The 15436-nt window shown below is 32.5% G+C and overlaps 1 protein-coding gene across 1 annotated transcript in view; it reads left to right on the top strand.

The window, feature by feature from the left end:
* Nucleotides 1-7677, top strand: part of LOC132721443 (uncharacterized) — a 34937-nt gene extending 27260 nt beyond the window's left edge. The window contains exons 4-13 of the mRNA XM_060705750.1: nucleotides 1214-1509; nucleotides 2116-2256; nucleotides 3278-3490; nucleotides 3673-3788; nucleotides 4084-4225; nucleotides 4682-5042; nucleotides 5441-6089; nucleotides 6588-6782; nucleotides 6935-7070; nucleotides 7264-7677. Of these exons, the coding sequence (XP_060561733.1) occupies nucleotides 1214-1509; nucleotides 2116-2256; nucleotides 3278-3490; nucleotides 3673-3788; nucleotides 4084-4225; nucleotides 4682-5042; nucleotides 5441-6089; nucleotides 6588-6782; nucleotides 6935-7070; nucleotides 7264-7677 (2663 nt within the window). The remainder of the gene's footprint in view (nucleotides 1-1213; nucleotides 1510-2115; nucleotides 2257-3277; nucleotides 3491-3672; nucleotides 3789-4083; nucleotides 4226-4681; nucleotides 5043-5440; nucleotides 6090-6587; nucleotides 6783-6934; nucleotides 7071-7263) is intronic.
* The last annotated feature ends 7759 nt before the right edge of the window (nucleotides 7678-15436 follow it).

The raw sequence follows: 15436 nt of genomic DNA, 5'->3' as shown, positions 1-15436 counted from the left end.
ACGCACGCGCTAACGCGCCGTTGTTTCATCTTCTGTCTTCTCCTCGGTACGTGTTCATCGTTGATGTCTGACGCTATCAGTGAGGATGGCGCTATGAAACATGATTTGCGTAGAGTATATGAAGAAATTAAAGTGTTTGCCAGAGACAGTTTAGGGGACGAACTAAGAGATTATATCAACAATATTTACACTGATATAGATGCTCGTCTAGACGGAAACATTAATGACTTAAATTACTCAGAGAATGCCATTATTGTTGCAGGTACGTAACATTAAAAATAAATATGTAATTCACTATTCTTGCATAAAAACTGCGCTCACAGGTATACATTTACGGAAAAGAAAGCGCGAATTGACGGGTAAAAGCACGCACGCGCTAACGCGCCGTTGTTTTATCTTCTGTCTTCTCCTCGGTACGTGTTCATCGTTGAGAAGACACAGGACATCGGCAGATGATTGAAGAACCAATGCTACGTGTCAGACGGCAAGTTCGCTCGGAGTTTCGTTTAAGGCGGCACGACATAGGTTCTCAATGACCGCCGTACAGTGAACTACTTTCGGCTCAAAATTAATATTTTTGGCTAATTCGTGGAGATTGCATGGAGATAAATTATCACCACTTTGTGCTTCAAAATTAACTTTTTAAGGGCATGACTGGTGACATGTCCGGGGTCCGTACTCGACAGCAAAAGCTGCATTTTGTGCCTTACCGGGCGGATGGACCCTGATGAAGCATAGACTACAAACATATATACACATCATTGTTGCAATTTTTATTGATATTCATGACCCCGTTTGTTTCATTATCTAGAAAGAACTGTCAAATGACATTGCAAAGCAAAGAATAGCGCCCTGCGGGTTCGTTTATTTTCTGAAGATAGTTATGCACAAAGAGGTGCATTAACCTTCAATAATTCTCCTTATTTAAGCAGATTGTTCTGTTTGTTCATCAATTACTATAGACTGACTCGACGTTTTTAAATATTTTTTCTAGGTTTTTCTCTCTCTCTCTTCATATTATTTCTTTAAATGCAGTTTCACAGGCGAAAATTGGACACATGATTATGTAATTTTATATACATGTAATTGTATGCTGTTTGCTGTTTTTGTGTCTTAATTTTATTATGCGGTAGTTTGCCGACAATGGATGAAAATAGATGAATGCAATGAATGAATCAATCGGTATACAAATGTAACTCTTTTCTTTCTAAAGGTGAAACTGGTGCAGGGAAGAGCAGTTTTCTAAATCTTCTGATAGGAGCCGATGTTTTGCCATGCTCCCTCCTTTCCAACACTTCAGCAATCTGTCAAATACACAATAGAAATTTCAAACAATTTAGCGTACTTATGGAAAATGGAGAAAGTGAAACATTTGATATACTTGGTGAAGGATCGGAAGCAGAAAAAGAACTTGTAGAGAAACTGTCTAGATTCGTCGGTCGATCAAATTATGTGTCCTCAAACAAAATCAACCATGTTGACATCTACTGGCCTGTACCTTTATTAAATGTAAGTTCTTTTTGTGACATGTGATGGCTTTTAAGTGTAACTTCTTGTGTTTTATGCCGAGTTTGAAAATATTGTCAAAGTTTATTCCTTTACAAAACTTATCCAAAATTATTTATATTTAGGTTATTTATATTCTATTACATTTTTATATTTTGATCTGTACAAATTTATTCATTTATATATTTTGAAACTGTAAAAAATTATCCAAGGTTATGGGATAACAAGTGCATAACTTTTCTGTGTTCATACATGACGACTGTTTTATCAACCTATTTATCTACTTGTTTAATAAGAACACAATTCTTAAAATGGAAAACACTCACTGTTCTTATTTGTTTTCTTTAAACTTGCGTTATTTAAAATGCCACAATAATTTCTATAACCATTACCTAATGAACACGCTTGATAATATATAAATATCTTCATCATGATGAACTTTACGTCTGCTCATATTTACTTCTTGAAAGGTTTTGTGTATATGTTATATCACTACAATATCTGATTTCACTGGATCGGCAACGTTTAAATTTGGTCTCACTTGTATTCCTTTGATCTTAAGCTCATATGTCTTTTGCATTCCTAGTAAACTATTTTATTTTCACACAGGAAAATGTGACAATTGTTGATTCGCCTGGTGTAGGAGAAAGTGAAGAAATGACAGAGAAGCTAGTTAAATACCTCCCAAAAGCTGTTGCTTTTATATATATTGTAAACAGTGCAAATGCTGGAGGAATCCAGGAAGATACTGTATATCAGAGAATATTTGTTTATAATCATATGAATAAATTACCAGAATTATTACAAAAACTGAAAATGTTAGAACATGCTTCAACTTGCAATAAAATGTTGCCTCATCATAATTTAATACAATTTATAAAAATTAGATAATTATGGTGCTTCTGCTAGTGTAACGTATAAATTATGAATTGTTTAGTAAACATTTTGTATTTTCTAAATTCTAATGATCTAATAATCTCTAAAAGAGTTCGACATTGACACAAAAATATGTAAGTGCAAATTTCAGCCTCAGTTTAATGAAGTCTCACGCCCATAGCACTGATTAAATCAGAACTCAATCGTTATTACTAAAATTGTTGGGGTCAATCATTTCAAGGGACCATACCATGCAATTAAACTGAAATGCAGAATAGAAAACATTTTGTAGCCACCACAGAGAGATTAAAACCTGCTGTGAGTATAAACATCTGGATCCAGTAAGCAATGAAACAAACTGAAGTAGTTGACTTAAGCAAGAATGATTAAACATTATTCTGAACCACACATTAATTATCTACCATTTATGCCATGATGGCAATTAAAATCTACGCAACATGATAGTTTCAGTAATATAGAAACCTACGCAAGTTTATCATAAAAACAATAATATTCGTGAAACCTTAGTGAAACGTAATTGCCAGCACATAAATTTACGTTATTGATTTGACGTCATATTTGTTATGTATTGATTAATTATTAAAATTTTCCGGAACGCGTAAAATAGATATTGAAGATATAAACCATGAATTGTTGTTGTTGGACGATATATGTTTAATGATCTCAATGCCAACTCTGCAGTTTTGTATTTTTGTTTATAATCGCATAATTAAGTTAATTTAAGTTTTAAGATCGGACAAAAGTTAATAAAATATTGAATTTGTTCATTTTGCATTAACAATTAATTTATTATTCTTTTATATAAAAAATCGTCTTAATTGTATTTTTGTTATACTCGTATACAGGGTTCTATTTACAGTTTCCTTATTTGCAGATATTACAAATTATTTCGGAACAACATAAACTTGTCACAGAAACAGAACTTTCTAGTTTTGATCCAAAAAATATGATGTTTGTATGCAATAAATGGGATGTTGTGGTAAAGCGTGGAGAAACTGAGAAAACGTGGCAAGACACAGTGCGAAAACTTAAAATGACAATTCCTGGACTAACTGAGAAACATATATTTAGAATGAGTGTCACAGAGGTATTATAAAATTATATTGTTTTCAAATAAACTTGTTTGATCCTAGATATTTTAGAATTGAAATAAATATTGCTTTTTTTAAAAATGAAACACAGATAATACGTTTACCATATTTACATTTATACAGCAGCAATAAATCTGATTGTGTGGGAGACTTTGTCTTTTATATATGTATATCATAGGCTGTTAAATACAAGAGGAGCGGTATGGGAAATACTGAAATGTATCAGCATTTACTGAAAGGACTTAGTCAATTCGTCCAAGACAGTTTGGTCGCCAATATAAAGAGACATTACAGGTGGGCTTAAAGTCAACAATACATTATAGATTTATAATTCCAAAGGAATAACGGGGAATTTTAAAGGCTGCTAATCACTGTTAATTTAATATAGTCATGTTCATGTTTCTTTTCGCCTCTTAACCAAGGCTTATTGAGAATTTAAAACTTCAATAGATAAACGGGTCGATATGTATAATGCTTTTAAATATAAGGCAATGAGTTAACATGAAGATAGTGCTATAGATAATAAAAATTGACAAGAAGAAAAGTGTGAAAAATGAATATGAAAACTTCTCTTTCTGTTATTTTACAGATGGCTAAGCGTACTTGTAACAAAGATTGAAGTATACATTGTATCACGGATAAATAATGCTAAAAAATCTTCAGAAGAAAAAAACTCATTCCAAGAACTGGTGAAGTTCAGGCTTATCAAGCTAGAATTAGATTCTGAAAAGGTACATTTCTTGATTTTTGTATGTAATGGCATGCTTATACTGGTCAGATATAAACCATTTATATCTACTAGTTGATTCCAATTTAATAACTGCTTTCTTCGATGAAATATATTTGTTCGATTCATGCATTGTACGCCGTAGGAAAAGCACACTTAATCAGATTCTATTTTAGACAAACATAACTCTTAAGTCGCGGAAAACGACTTATATAGGATTATTTTATCTGAAACGTTACAAAACGCACAAATCCACAAAATTGAAACTGTTGCAGGCTCAGTTTGTTTGAACGGGTTCATCTTGATCTTATAAGGACTTATAGTGTACGTCTGTTAATTCCAGTGACGAAATCATTAATCGCAATACGGTATTCTATGAAAAATATGTACAATTGTGTAAAGCTGCTACGAAAATAAAATGGAAAGTTTTAGACTTTTTTCTTTATCTTTCATGGAACAGATAAGACAACTGCTTATTGATATAGCACGTAAGGAATGTCATATTGTGACACAACAACTCTATATTCATCTCCAAAAGGATGACGTCATTTCTTATCTTGACACGTGGACTGAAGAAGAGTCGCCCGACATAACTGTTAACGATCTTGATGTTACACGATTCCAAGCGGAAGATATGATACAGACAAGATTACTGAATGTTATTCAAACTTGGGAGAATGACACACGGATTGTGGAAAGAACAACCAAGCAGCTTACTGACTTGTTTAATAAAAAGTGCTTAGTAATATCACAAAAATGTAAAGAAGTAAGCGAAATCCTGAAAGGCGGTTCTCTCTCAGACGGAGGCGGACTTGTTCTAGGTAAGGCATTGTAAATAGGTACAATCTATATTTCATTTTGTTATGCCGGTAAAAAGACTAGTAGGTACTTTTGTTTTCTTAAAATCATTCTTGTAACCTATAGCCTGATTGGTTTTCATACCCAGTAGCATTTTTCCGATTTCTTTTCAGTTTATTTAATGTATAGGAAATGGTTTGATTTTATTGAAGATAAAAGTTTAAGTTTCATTCTATTCCATACTCACTCCTCAATAGCTGAGAATACGCCTAAAACAGAGATGTAAAACTTCCATTTTTAAGAGCTATACGGGGTCCATCTGAAATCAGATTTTTAAAGGGAGCATGATTATCTAAGTCGCATTTATAAACGCTTTATGCATCCTGAAAAAACAATGACATATATTATTAACGTCTTTCAGGTGGCGGCAGGCGCAGTGAATCAACCGAGAGTGACGAATTAGAGGGCAGCGATATTGCGATTTTAGTAGCAACTGCTCCAATATGGGTCCCTGTTGGACTTGCTGCACTTGCCATATTTGTACCTATTGGCTTAGGATACCGTATAAAAAGGGCTTTCGAAAGAAAAGAATACCGAAAGAATAAGGCAATATTTATGAAGAAATGGACACATATTGTACTTGAAGACTTACATAAAAAGGAAAATATATCTAATCTGATTGAAGGATTATACCTAAAGAGTATGATAGAGCGAATTAACTATTTGTTTTCCACTTTTTTACCGAAACAAATTGAAGCCGATAGAGCTCAAATGCTCAGCATTCTGAACGATAAAAGAAGTGCTGACCAAATTGTTTATCAATTTCAACCAAAGAAATTTAAAGTAAAGTCCATTGTCAAATCACTGCTCTTCTTTGATTTGAGATATTTAGCTGATGATGTCATTGATATATCAAAGATTCTACGGTACAGACAAATTGGAGGGGGGAGTTTTTCTGATGTATATCGGGCTACATGGAAACAGAGTGACGAAAGTGAAAAAGAAGTCGCTCTAAAAATCTTAAAAGGTCATGACATGTACTTACAGCTATGTGAGGTTGATTGTTCAAGGTATAAATATTTAATATTAATAACATAGGTGACTATAGTTTAATATGTAATATGATGCATGGTTTTGCTCGTGCATCATTAAAACAGTAAGCCATCAGGCACGCATTCCAGCACATTTTTTATTATATCGTCTGTCTATGTATGTATACATGTACATGTTTTGTCTCAAAGTTACCGTTGTGGCGTGAATTTTGTCAGACCCGTGAGAAACGTAAGACTTTACGTTCTGCGCATGTGCAGGTAGTTGTCGGACGGGGCCGTGAGAAATGTAAGACTTTCTGATACAATTGTGTGTTAACCTCGTTTAGAAGCTCATTAATTATGTTTTATTGAACATAGATTAACATATTTTAATGTAGTTTTTAATGATACCCAGCGACTTATCATTAAAAAGGAGTAGTAATATAGTCAATCAAAGCACAATTGATTATTATATAATAATTATCTAAAACATTTTCAAATTGTTATAAATGTAATGTCAAATTTTTTTAAACACAGGAAGTTAAGGCACAAAAATATAGTTGATTTTTACGGCGTGATCTTTGCTGAACGTGAACGATGTCAAGGTCGAATTAGCCTATCTGGAAATGAAATTGGTTTACCCCTATATGATGATCGGCTGATGCTCGTGCAGGAGCTATGTGATCAGAGTTTAGAGTCTTTGGTTTTTGGAACGAAGGACAAGCAGTGCGGGTAAGTATGTTTGTAATTAAATAACATACATAGTACAAGATTAAGCATGAACTATAACGTTTGTATATGATTACGTACATGAGAAGTGTTTATTTCTTCATAATTTTAACAGATATTGATACGGTAATGGTATTTCCTTATATTTATTGAAGGTCATTTTCCAAAACATTGCGACGGGGAGAAACGCATGAGTTTTTCTTCAATATGTGCTCATCGATATGTGAGGGTCTAAGCTACATGCATAGTACAGGGTACTTACACAGGGATTTGAAACTCTCTAATGTTTTGGTAAGACATATTAATATACTTATGAATTTATTACTAATTCAAAAGTAAATTTAATTTCTACACCCCCACCCCCTATGTTTTACATTGTAGCAAAGTGCTGGTTTAAATAACAAATTCGTTGTGACCAGGAATGACTAAAAGCAGTTACATGCAATTTTTTTTGTATGGCGTCATTTTACGTCTTTCATTAAAGGTAATAAATGGTGTTGGAAAACTGAGCGACTTGGGATTTGCCAGAGCAGAAGCTGTCGTTTCTGGGACATCAGCTGGTACTTTGTCGCACATGGCACCAGAACTTCTGGAGGAAAACGTGTATAGTTTCAGCTCAGATGTGTACAGTTTGGGTATTCTTATATGGGAACTTTGGTATGGTACTCGGTCTTATTCAGATGCAGATTTTGCTGGTTTCGGTGTTGCCCAATTTATCGATGCAGTAAAGCGTGGGGAGAGGCCAAAATGTGATAAGGAACATGTAATGATGCTTGAACTGATCAATTTGGTTCAACAATGCTGGAGTAACGACCCGAAAAGACGTCCAATCGTGCAACAAGTCGCCTTTGATCTGAGAAAAACCGATGAAAAATATCGGAGAGATATTTCTAGATAATTACCAAAAATACTGGACCCTGTATATTTAGTTCACTAAAAGCTGAAAGAAAAGATTAGATACGTGTTTATACTTGTAGAATATACATGTATATACTATATTGTTTTATATTGACACCAAATGACCTCGATCATTGCGTTTAACATTTAAGAAAACCAGTAAATAGACAGGTGTGGATAGCCTCTCAATTTGACACTAAACGATTTTAAAGTTAAGATACACATAAGAGGTTCCATTGTTAATTAGTATAATGGAGATAACACACATATTTTTTTGAATGATTTTGATTTTATAATGAGCAAGTTATAATTATTTTAAAATTAAATTAGGTAAAAATAGATATGATATGTAAAAATTGTAAGGAAAAGAGAAAATTGACAATTTAAGATGTAGAGAGTTGAAAGCAAAATAATAACTACTGTTTTATTCAAATCGTATATCTGTTTTATAAGCTAACGGGTATGTCAGTTATGAATGGTTCACTGCAACAATTGAATGCTTTTTTCAAACATGTTTGTGATAATTACAATTTGACGTGGTCTATGTTACATGCATAGCACAGGCTACTTACATGCTCACAGAGTTATAAAACTCTAAAAATATTCTGGTATGACATTTTAAAATCTTTATGAGTACATTTGTATATTACTAAATGTATGCTCATGCAAGTTAGTTCTTGTTTATAACATAACATTGCATGGTATAATCTTTATTTGCAAGACATTCACAAGTTTAGCAAATATACATTCATTTACAAAGGACATAAACGTATTACAATAAGTGTATACTGTTCACCGAAGAATCAAACAAATGGCGCTTTAATTGACTTACCTCTTCCGATGGATGTTATCAGTTGCTTAAATCCTACGTTGCACGCTTTCTTTTGAAATGCATAGTACAGACATTTTTAATAAATGGATTAGTATTTTAGGATTTTGCATGTCATCAGTTATTTGTTTCTAAGGTAACTGGTGCCAAATTCAAAGCCTCCATTATGAAAAAAATTTAATCATCAGTACTTTTGAAACAAGATTGTAAACTTAATTAAATAATTATGCTTTTGTTTATGTTTATGTCAATAATATGATAAAGGTTTATAATGTCAAGTTTTAAATTTCTTTTTTATAAACATTTTCTGCTATACTGTACATCTAATACCTTAATAGTATACCATCTATAGTAATGTAGTTCTAGATATAAGACAGTTTACAGTTACAATTACAGTTTGTGGAATGATAGCACCTTCGATATCTCTAAATTATAAAAAGCTTGTAGTAGCGAATGTCTGTTTATTCAATGTCTCATTATCTATCTCAAAGCTAGGAGACATTTTGTGATACTGGCGATACTGGTTTCTGCTTCCCATGACAAATTTTGCGTATTAGTGTCAATGTTTTGTTGTTGTTCATATACATTTGTGAAAATAGACAATTTTGTGAATGAAGACTTGAAAGACTAGTATTGTTTGAAGATCTTTGAAAAACATTATGCAACTTGATTCATTTGCTTGTTTTGATTGTGTGACATTTGTTTGTATTGATTTCGAAGGGATGCCTTGACAGAATTTTATGTGCCCGGTTTCCCGACCTTTTAGCATATTTTATCAATGGAGAAGTGCCCATACAATGTCAAATATAAAAAAGATATCAATGATGTAAACGCCAGTATGTATGACTATACAATAAAATGAGTTTCAAGTTTTATATCGTTTTGTTGAAATAATACCATATAAACTCTTCGAGCACATTTTCTGGAGGCTTCAATGGAAAGTCGATTTGATTTCGTTTCGGATTTACTATGATACAGTCGGGATGATTTATTTTACAATAATATCTCATAGGACGCTGGATAAAGTAACAAAGTGGCCAGATCCTCACATACCATAGGCATTTAAGACCGAGTGACGAATTCTGCTAGTATATAAAATCTATAAAATCTACGAATTTCAGTAACAAGTTCCATTGTTTCAAAACCCATAGTATGCTACCTATTAGTCCGACCTCTTTACAAATTAAGTCATTCAAAAGCTTGGACGTTTCCCTGTACGACAATATCGTGCACATTTCCTAATAATTCACCCAGTTGATAACGACAACATGTGATACAAGCAACGACGAACAAAGCAATTCACTTACAGTATGTGTACAGTATAACATAGATCATATTTTGTACTCAGTGCAGTGTTCATTGCACTACTTTTCTCTACTAACAATGGCGCAGTCATTTACCGCTACTTAGAGAAATATAGATACCTTAACTTATATCACTATGCCTTTTAAACCTAAAGAAAATCAACCGATCAAAATACGTACATATGTTAAAGAAACATACAAGTTACCAATAAATCGATTAAATAAAATTATATTATATTATATTAAAAATTAAAATTATATTTAAGAACACTAAATTTGGTAGATTACATGTTATTTGAATATTGTTAAATGAAAGATAATGATGGTGATGATGATGATGCATTAAAGCGAAACTAATTGTTCTTTCTTGTGATTATACATATACTACTACAAATCCGCGAAAGTTCGTCTTCGCAAAATGCCGACGTTGTGAAAAACGCGTAATATTGTATCCGCGAACATTTCTAGGAATACAGTATTACAGAAACAAACGAGTTATTCACATCTTGTTGTCACAATCGCGCTGCATAAACTCGCAAAACATATATGACACAAGTGTGTCTTCTTCAAAAATCATGTAATTGTGACATTCAGTTTTCGTTCTGCTATTATAACATATCTCGCATAAACAGTAGAATCATTCATATTTTGATTTAAATTACTTAAACCAACGAAACATATATGACACAATTTTGTCGTCTGCAAAATCGCTGTACGTTTAATTGTGTCAATCATCTCTCTTTCTTGTGTCTTTCATTTATAATTCAGATACGACAGAATCCTTACCTCAAACACCATTTATTAGGAATCTAAACGCGTCATGATCATCTTTACTTATTTCCTATGTACACTTGTGCATCTTGCTAAGACCTCGCTCAACAATAGCACTGTGACTATAGTAATGCACCTATGATTGAATGAAATACAACATTCTGCATGCGCAATTGGCCACGCCCAATGTCGCATACTTAATGGAGCATTTCAATACAGTGGGAATGAACCCGTGATATATTTACAGAACACTAAAAGTATACGTGATGGTTATTATGGGATTTGATAGACAGAAAATGAAAATACGCCCTTTTCTACTACTGAAATATATATGTTCTGAGATTTAAGAAAATGTTGGTTTGCAGATCATTACTGAAAATGGCAATATTTCGTGTAAAATGAACGTGTGTATTATCTTTGTAATAATTTCAAACGTTTACCTTTTTCGTCGTATCGATAGATGTAACGGATGCATACATTATTTGAAACAAAGCAAAACAGACGTCTTCACGTAAATGCGGTATTATTGAGAAAGCAAAGCCTTAAAGTAACATTATAACTCTTTTGATGTTCGATAATATGAAAATGGTCGGCGGGAGATAATCCTGTTTCTTTCTGAACTGCTTTACAATATTTTCACAACTTTATAATTATTTCTTATTATGACTTCGTGCGCAATAGCTGACTACCGATATTGTTTAAACAATTTAGTAAAGACTTATACATTCAATAGTAAGAGTACGTTTAACTTTCTGAAGAAGTAAAACTAAAGGAACATTCAAGTAGAGCTAGATTTCAATCTCAAAAGTGGCCTGGATACCAAAACTAACAAGATACGCCGCACACAATTTTCATGCTATTTACATATCTTCAACATATCCAAAAAATACCCTGAAAGAATTCAAGTGATAAGGTCTGGGCGATTGTTAATAAATCCATCGGCTAGTTTGATGCTTTACTTCTTAGGAGAAAACGAATGTTACGAAAAGAATATTCACCATTTTTGTAGAAGAAAAACGGACACAGTTACAACTTGTACATATTTCCGTTAATGAGACTGTTCAATGAAAGATAATGATGATGATGACGACGACGACGACGACGATGTTGTTGTTGTTGTTGATGATGATGATGATGATGATGATAATGATGAATTTTAGCGCCACTAATTGAACTTTCTTGTGATTATACTTATATTGCAGAAACAACCGGGTCATTCACATTTTGTCCTTCACTGGTTAAAGTAATTAAATTGCCAGATCCTTTCATAACATAGGTGTTTAAGACCGCGCGGGGAATTCTTCAGATCTATTGTACACAATCTACGAATTTCAGACAAAAAGTTCAATTTTTCGTAGACCATTGTGTGCTATCGGTTGGTCTGACGTATTTACAGATTAAGATATGTATAGCTTACCTTTACGACAATTTCGGGCACATTTCCGAAAAAAGAAACCCCCCCACACACAAAAACCCAACATTTTACGGTATCAACCATGAGTTACCTGGTTGCTGCCAGCAGGTTAAACGCGTATTAAATTAAAACTTTTCTTTACAAACCGAAAAATAAATTACGTAGCTGCTTTTAATAGTATTTCAGATTTCATTTTATGGCTTTGTAAGTTGTCCTCTAAAATTGTACTTGCATCTTGGGCATCTGTTATGCCTGCTCGTCGTATTTTATCGAAGCTTGGATTCCAGCTTTCTACAAATTGTATCTATCAGGGCTGGAATCCAAAATTATTTAGCCAATCAAATTTAATCTTACATAGCGTCAAAAAACCTTCAATTTTCACGCCATTTTTAAAAAGCAGCAAGTATTGCTTTGAGCGCAAAGATATAATGATGATTACAATGTTTGTTTTCATGAATTCTTGTCAATAAATCATATTTACACCGACTTTTGATTTAGCGATTTCACCTGTTTTCTCTGTAGTAAGTTTTGTTTGGTTAATTAACATAAGTGTACATCTGGTTCTGTGCATTTTTTCTTTTTCTTTTTTTCCGATCATTTTATCCTTTCCGGTATTTAGGCTGGGGGGGGGGGGAATCCCTGGATCCGGGACGCCGGGGATCCGGGATAGTATTAGATATATAGGGAAAAGGAATAAACTATATTAGTGTTGATTATTGTCGTAATGAAAGGCGATTAGACAATAACTTTTTATTTTTTATTGTATGTAAGGAATGATAAATTAATTTAACTTAAGATTTAAGTATATTTAGAGATATTATTAACAAACTTAAATATTTGTCATGTGGTATTGCCTTCTTGGCTACTTTAAAATTTTGTTCATGTATCTACATCATATCCATTTGTTTAAAGTGTTTCACATACCAAGATGAAGTGGACATAATTTTTATTAAAATGCTTAAGGAAAGTATGTTTAAGTCTTTTTGATATAAACTTCAATGCCTCCAGCTTTAATATTGAATATGTACCAATGCCAAATCAAATGTTAATCATGCCCCATGAATCTAAATTCGCTCACATGCAAGAGAGTTCTTCAGTAATATACTGTATATGACTTGTGTCTGTCACTCATTCCAATACTAAATAACATATTACAACTTAACTTCGTATAAAGAGACATCTTTATGAATTCTACCTATCTAACATTTTTTTGGTCAACAGGCCATATAGTAAATGTGCATAGACATAGGGACTTCATTCTATCTGTTTATATGCATCTTCATATATACTCATATTGAATTTCCTCTTTGTTAAACTGAGAGAACTGGCTTCCATAACTTTATATGTCACTTCGCTGAAGTCTCTTCAGCTAACAGAACTGTCATTTTTACATTTAAACACACCCCTGGAAAAAAATTACGAAGCGAGTCGCTACTAGCTTTTTTAAAAGCTAACCTTGAAGACATAATACTATGGAAATGAATCATATTTCCCCACACCCGGATGTTAAATAAATATACCTGTTACATATACTATGCAAAAAGTACACCACCTGGCGTCTAAAGTCACGTGTTGAATTTTAGTTTCCGGTATATTTATGGGTAATCAACGAGATATTCCGGATTATCATATTGTCATAGTGCATTGATCAACGTTTTTTAATACATGTTATATAGAGAAATGTATGCATGAATAGCTTTCATGGAGTAAGGTACATCTGGATTATTGACGATAACGACTTAGACAAAGCATATAAAATTGAAGCAATAACACAACAAGAGGTGAATCAATCGACGACGAGCAAGGTTAACATATTCATTTACAGTATGTATACAGCATTGATCATATTAATTTCTCAATTCAGTGTTCATTGCACTACTATTCTCTGCTTAAATAGACATATTCATTTCTCACGACTATAAACAAAGTAAGTAACAATATAAATAACAGTACTATAAATTTAAACAAAAATGATATCAAAATAAATAACGTACTAAAAAAACTTCATGCATAATCAAACAAAATCGAAAAGACATGTTTTATATAAAACACTCTCAATTTGGTAGACTAATTTGACATTCATTATAAATTAAATATCTACTTACTGTTCGTCAATTATAACACCTTTAATAGTCACATTTTAACACTAGATAATAATGCACAAAACAATTTACATGTAACAAAGAAATCACCGTTCATATGAAAATATTAATAGTTAAGATTTTTATGTATTTCACTTTTTTGTCATGGTTTTAGACAGAACTCTCGTTATACAATATATACCGGGTATTTAAATTGTGGACATTTGACGTAGCTTGTCGGTGGTATACGAGTTGAAAGTAAATCATCTTGGCCCATTTTATTGTCAAATTACATTTATATGTTTCTTCTATAAACAATACAATCAATGTCATTTGTGGGACTATTTTTGTTCAAATATGTAAACATGAACTTATTCTCATGTATAACATAAAATAAGGCAGATCCTTGAGGGACGCATACTTATTTGAAAAATAGCCATCTTAAAATTTGCTGAAATATGTTAGTTTTAATACTATGTTTTTTATATTTATTTAAATCACAAACTATCAAAATAAACATCCTGGTAAATTGTAAATCACCGTGCAATATATATTACCTTACCCGAATACACACACAGTTCTTCACTCAAGCGAAACATATTTCATTTAAACACAGACTGAAAATATTTTGAATACATTAGTGTAATGGTTATAATTTTGTAACAAGTACATTTTAACTTTAATATATTGATAACTCTGTGTTTACCCTGCATTTTCAATATTTTAATCAAACGCATCATGTTACATGATAAGATTTGTGTAAAGAATTTAAAGCGTGAAATATGACTTGATCATGCTATACTTTGTTTGCATATACTTGACTTATATTATGGATTTCGATAAGATATACAAATTGTCAAGTTCTAATTTTAGCAAATCAGCTAGACGACAGTTTTCAAATACTGCAATAGTTGACATTTTCAAAGACGGATTAAATCGTATCTGTAAAGAAAGCGATATCTAATAACACTAAGGATTTTCACGACGTGTATATAACAGAAGTTATGGCAATGGACTTGCGTCCAGAAGATGTTGATGCTTTAAGTTTAGAAGATGCGTCAGACTGGTTGGATGAAAGAGGTATATCATTTGAACTTTTAGAGACACACGGAGAGGTTTTAGATCTGATAAAGGCAACACTCGCTAATGCTGACTCTAACACCGGAGAGAGACATATAAATGTAAGTTTAGTGTATTGTTACTTTACACCACACAAATCTTTTGAAATATATAGATTTAAGGTATGAAAATAGAAATAAAATGAAAATTTGCAGACTTGGTTTCATTTGGCATTTTCATAAAAGAGGTCGGAATATGTTTCAAATTTCCAAATGTCACATTAAATGTGTAATGAACTTAAA

The sequence above is a fragment of the Ruditapes philippinarum genome, unplaced genomic scaffold (genome assembly GCF_026571515.1).
Source record: "Ruditapes philippinarum isolate M1 unplaced genomic scaffold, ASM2657151v2 ctg1766_1_1_1_1, whole genome shotgun sequence".
Taxonomy (NCBI): Eukaryota; Metazoa; Mollusca; class Bivalvia; order Venerida; family Veneridae; genus Ruditapes; species Ruditapes philippinarum.
Note: the sequence above shows the minus strand (reverse complement) of the source record. Positions and strands in the feature narration are given on the sequence as shown.